At 48.0% G+C, this 3,120-nt stretch overlaps 1 protein-coding gene across 1 annotated transcript; it reads right to left on the bottom strand.

The window, feature by feature from the left end:
* Window positions 1–224: 224 nt before the first annotated feature.
* On the bottom strand, window positions 225–2,386 carry LOC119312347 (lactoylglutathione lyase GLX1-like). The gene is made up of 9 exons (XM_037588073.1): window positions 2,199–2,386; window positions 1,913–2,099; window positions 1,701–1,825; window positions 1,544–1,608; window positions 1,224–1,436; window positions 1,076–1,123; window positions 893–1,000; window positions 649–789; window positions 225–562 (listed from the first exon to the last, which is right to left on the bottom strand). The coding sequence occupies exons 1-9, from the start codon at window positions 2,314–2,316 to the stop codon at window positions 521–523; spliced, it is 1,047 nt and encodes a 348-aa protein (XP_037443970.1). The 5' UTR covers window positions 2,317–2,386; the 3' UTR covers window positions 225–520.
* Between the last annotated feature and the right edge of the window lie 734 nt (window positions 2,387–3,120).

The raw sequence follows: 3,120 nt of genomic DNA, 5'->3' as shown, positions 1-3,120 counted from the left end.
AGCTGCATGGATATATTATACAGCAGTCCAACGACTTCAGATTTCCTCGCAACATTTCCAAATTTGTGTTGCTCATTTATGGATATAGTGCTATCACTATGCCATAGTGTTTAAAAAACCAGTCAGATCATACATATATGTACCACTAATACCTACATTGACTCCTTAATGGTTGGTACTAAAAATCACATAAGGACCGTTTTAGGAGTTGCTATACACTCATGGAGGCGGGCATATCGTTTATGATCTTGGATCGTATTGTTTTTTACGGTCTAGTCGAACCACATTCTTCTGAGCTTACATTTCAAACTTGCTCAAATTTCCCCATAAAATTTGAACTTCTCCATGGGAAATGGCATCCATAAACTTGGAGTTGGCTCTCATTGTCCTCTCCTCCGTGTGTCGTTATTCAGAGATTAAAAATTATCCCAAAGCCTATGCGTTCATGTTTACAAAAATGGTAAAAAGGGTAAAGAGTTGATGTTTACGGTTCATTCGGCAAGTCAAAATTTGTACATGGTTACTCCAATTCTTTGGCGAAGTCAATGTTGTCAACAAACACCTGCATGAAAAATAGACAAACAGTTGATTCTAGAACCGGTGAGCAATCAAGGTCCGAAGATCAGCATGATGGGGAAAGGGTGATACCGATTTCCACCCATCGGGATCCAGGATGGCTGTGATCTTGGTGCCGAGCCCTGGCAAGGGACCTGCCTCCCGTATCACTTGTCCTCCAGACAGCTTCACCACCTCGGCGGTCTTGTAGACATCGTCGGTGCCTATCGCGATCTGTCAAAAAACACAAGCATACCGAGAAGTTAGCGATGGAACAACAATTGGCGGTTCAAATCGTCTATGAACAGCAAATGCAATTGAGTATGTCCTTCCATACCTGTGCATATGCATTCCCCTTGTCATATTCAGTGACACCATAGTTGTAGGTCAACTCCAGAACGGCATTCTGGTCTTCAGGTCCGTACCCCATCATGGCCACCGTATACTGCACAAGAGCTTGTCCAGTTTAACACATGACGCTTCACAAGAAATTAAATGATAGATTGAGCATAGTGATCACCTTGTATTCAGGGTTGTCTCGCTTCCGGAGAAGTTTCATACCACAAGCCTACAATTTAGCGACGAGACGTCACTACGGTGAGTCGGTGACCACTGAGGTACAACAAAGCTCAAAACTGTCATGAACAACAAGCAATTCAGGTACCTACCTTCTCGTAGAAGCTTATGGCTCGGTCGAGATCACCGACACGAAGCATCACTTGGCATAGTGGCTCTGGAGTCCCTGGCCTCTCAAGGATCTCGAACTTGTAGCCGTCAGGGTCTTCGATGAAGGCAATCACGGTCTTGCCACCCTTGACAGGGCCAGGCTCCCTCGTCACCTTGCCTCCCTTCGCCCTTATGAGTTCAACTGTTTTCCCCACCTGTCGTGACCAACAATCAAGGTTCAAGGCACATTATATTGTTCAAAATAGAGCATCATAGTACTTGTTACGAAATAATCGTAAAGGCTCATGAATTGGTGTGTTACATCATCAGTTGCGATGCCGAAGTGACCGAACCCCGCTCCGACATCGTACGAGTCAACCCCGTAGTCTGCAGATGAATAAGTTGTCAGGTCCACATTAGCAATGATAAAAATTACAGTGAGAATGCACTTGTTCCATGTGCCATGTAGTAAGAATTACTGTAGGTGAGCTCGATGGCAAAGTTGGTTTCCTCGGGGCCGTATCCGAGGAAGGCATTGGTGTACTTCTCTTCGGGTATGTCTCGCTTCCTCAGCAGTTTCATGCCCAGGCATTCTGTATAGAACCTGCATTCATTTGTCCCGTCAGAATCCTCAGCCAGGTAAAGAACAACGCCGGTGCTAAATCGCGGCTACTGCGGCCGGCGGGCTGACTTGATGGTCCTGTCGATGTCGCCGACGCGGTAGACGACGTGGAGGAGCCTCCGGTTGTCCTTCTTGGCCCAGGCGAAGGCCTCGTCATTGCTGGAGAAGGAGGTCGCCGCGGCCTGCGCGGCGCCCGCGGAGGCGCGGAGCTTGAGCTTGGGCGTGCTCATCAGCCTGATGGGGTCGGACTGCAGCGCTATTCCGGGACGCAAGCAACAGGGGAACGGAATCAGCCAGATGCAATGCTCGTGTTCTCGGTTGGCGTGGAGGACAGGAGGAGGGAACGTGAGCTTACCTGCGCCCGCGGCAGCGGTGGAGAGGAGCATGGATCTCCGGGGTAAGGCTGCTGCGGCGGCGGCCGGGGTGGCGCAGGCGACGGCGCCACGGCTGACGGCCATGGGGAGAGCCCTCATCGTGGTCGCGAAGCTGGGCCGTCCGCTGTGCTTGTGTGTTTGGTGGCGCTTTCTCGCGCTATCTATCCTCACTCACTTAATTTCCTGGCCGAGAATGCCGGCTCCGTCTGCCACTCTGCCACCTACCGTCATCGCTCCAGTGAGAAGCCGACACCTCCCCTCGTATGCAAGATTAGTACTAGTTTGCATTTTTTATAAAGGGCGTTTTTATTAATTCAAAACGTAGCTTCAAGAAGATAAAAATCATGATGAGTAACGCCCGACCTTTGCATAGTTAGGATGCACACAGCCAAACACAAATAGTCAGAAAGAAAATAAAAAGATGACATATCGGGCACTAGTAGAGTCAAATAAGACCGTCATTATGCCTATGTTGAAGAATGTGATGGACCGATATGGAGGTTATGCTGCCATTCATGTTGAGAAAAAACCTGCATGGCCACTCGCTCCAATTGCATACACACCGTCTTGAATAGCGGTTGGAACTCCGTACGGTGAAGCATAGACCACGTACGAAGCGATTGCGTACAACGAAAAATAACCTGGAAAGGAGAAGAGTTTTTGTCATTAAATATAAAATCATTTCTACATAGCCAAAGCGATCATAATAAGGCATACGCTCCCACCCTTATTAGCATTTTGAATCTATAAGGAATACCGTCCAGCCAGTGACCAAGAATATTGGCAACACTTGTGGGCGGATAAAGATTAGACGCTATTTGGATGATTGACCATGTAGAACATGCAAACTTGCACTAGAAAAGAGGTGTCTGATTGTCTCGTCATGAGTACAAAATCCACACT

Source organism: Triticum dicoccoides, chromosome 5B (genome assembly GCF_002162155.2).
Source record: "Triticum dicoccoides isolate Atlit2015 ecotype Zavitan chromosome 5B, WEW_v2.0, whole genome shotgun sequence".
Classification (NCBI taxonomy): domain Eukaryota; kingdom Viridiplantae; phylum Streptophyta; class Magnoliopsida; order Poales; family Poaceae; genus Triticum; species Triticum dicoccoides.
The sequence above is the reverse complement of the archived record's forward strand: the minus strand, read 5'-3'. Positions and strand labels throughout refer to the sequence as shown.

Bases quoted from the DNA above. Each gene is read 5' to 3' on its own strand.
- LOC119312347 (XM_037588073.1), bottom strand. From the start codon at position 2,316: ATGAGGGCTCTCCCCATGGCCGTCAGCCGTGGCGCCGTCGCCTGCGCC. The intron at 1,124-1,223 runs GTAGGTACCTGA...GCTAAATTGTAG, and splicing joins CCATAAGCTTCTACGAGAAG to GCTTGTGGTATGAAACTTCT. The intron at 563-648 runs GTATCACCCTTT...TTTTTCATGCAG, and splicing joins ATCCCGATGGGTGGAAATCG to GTGTTTGTTGACAACATTGA.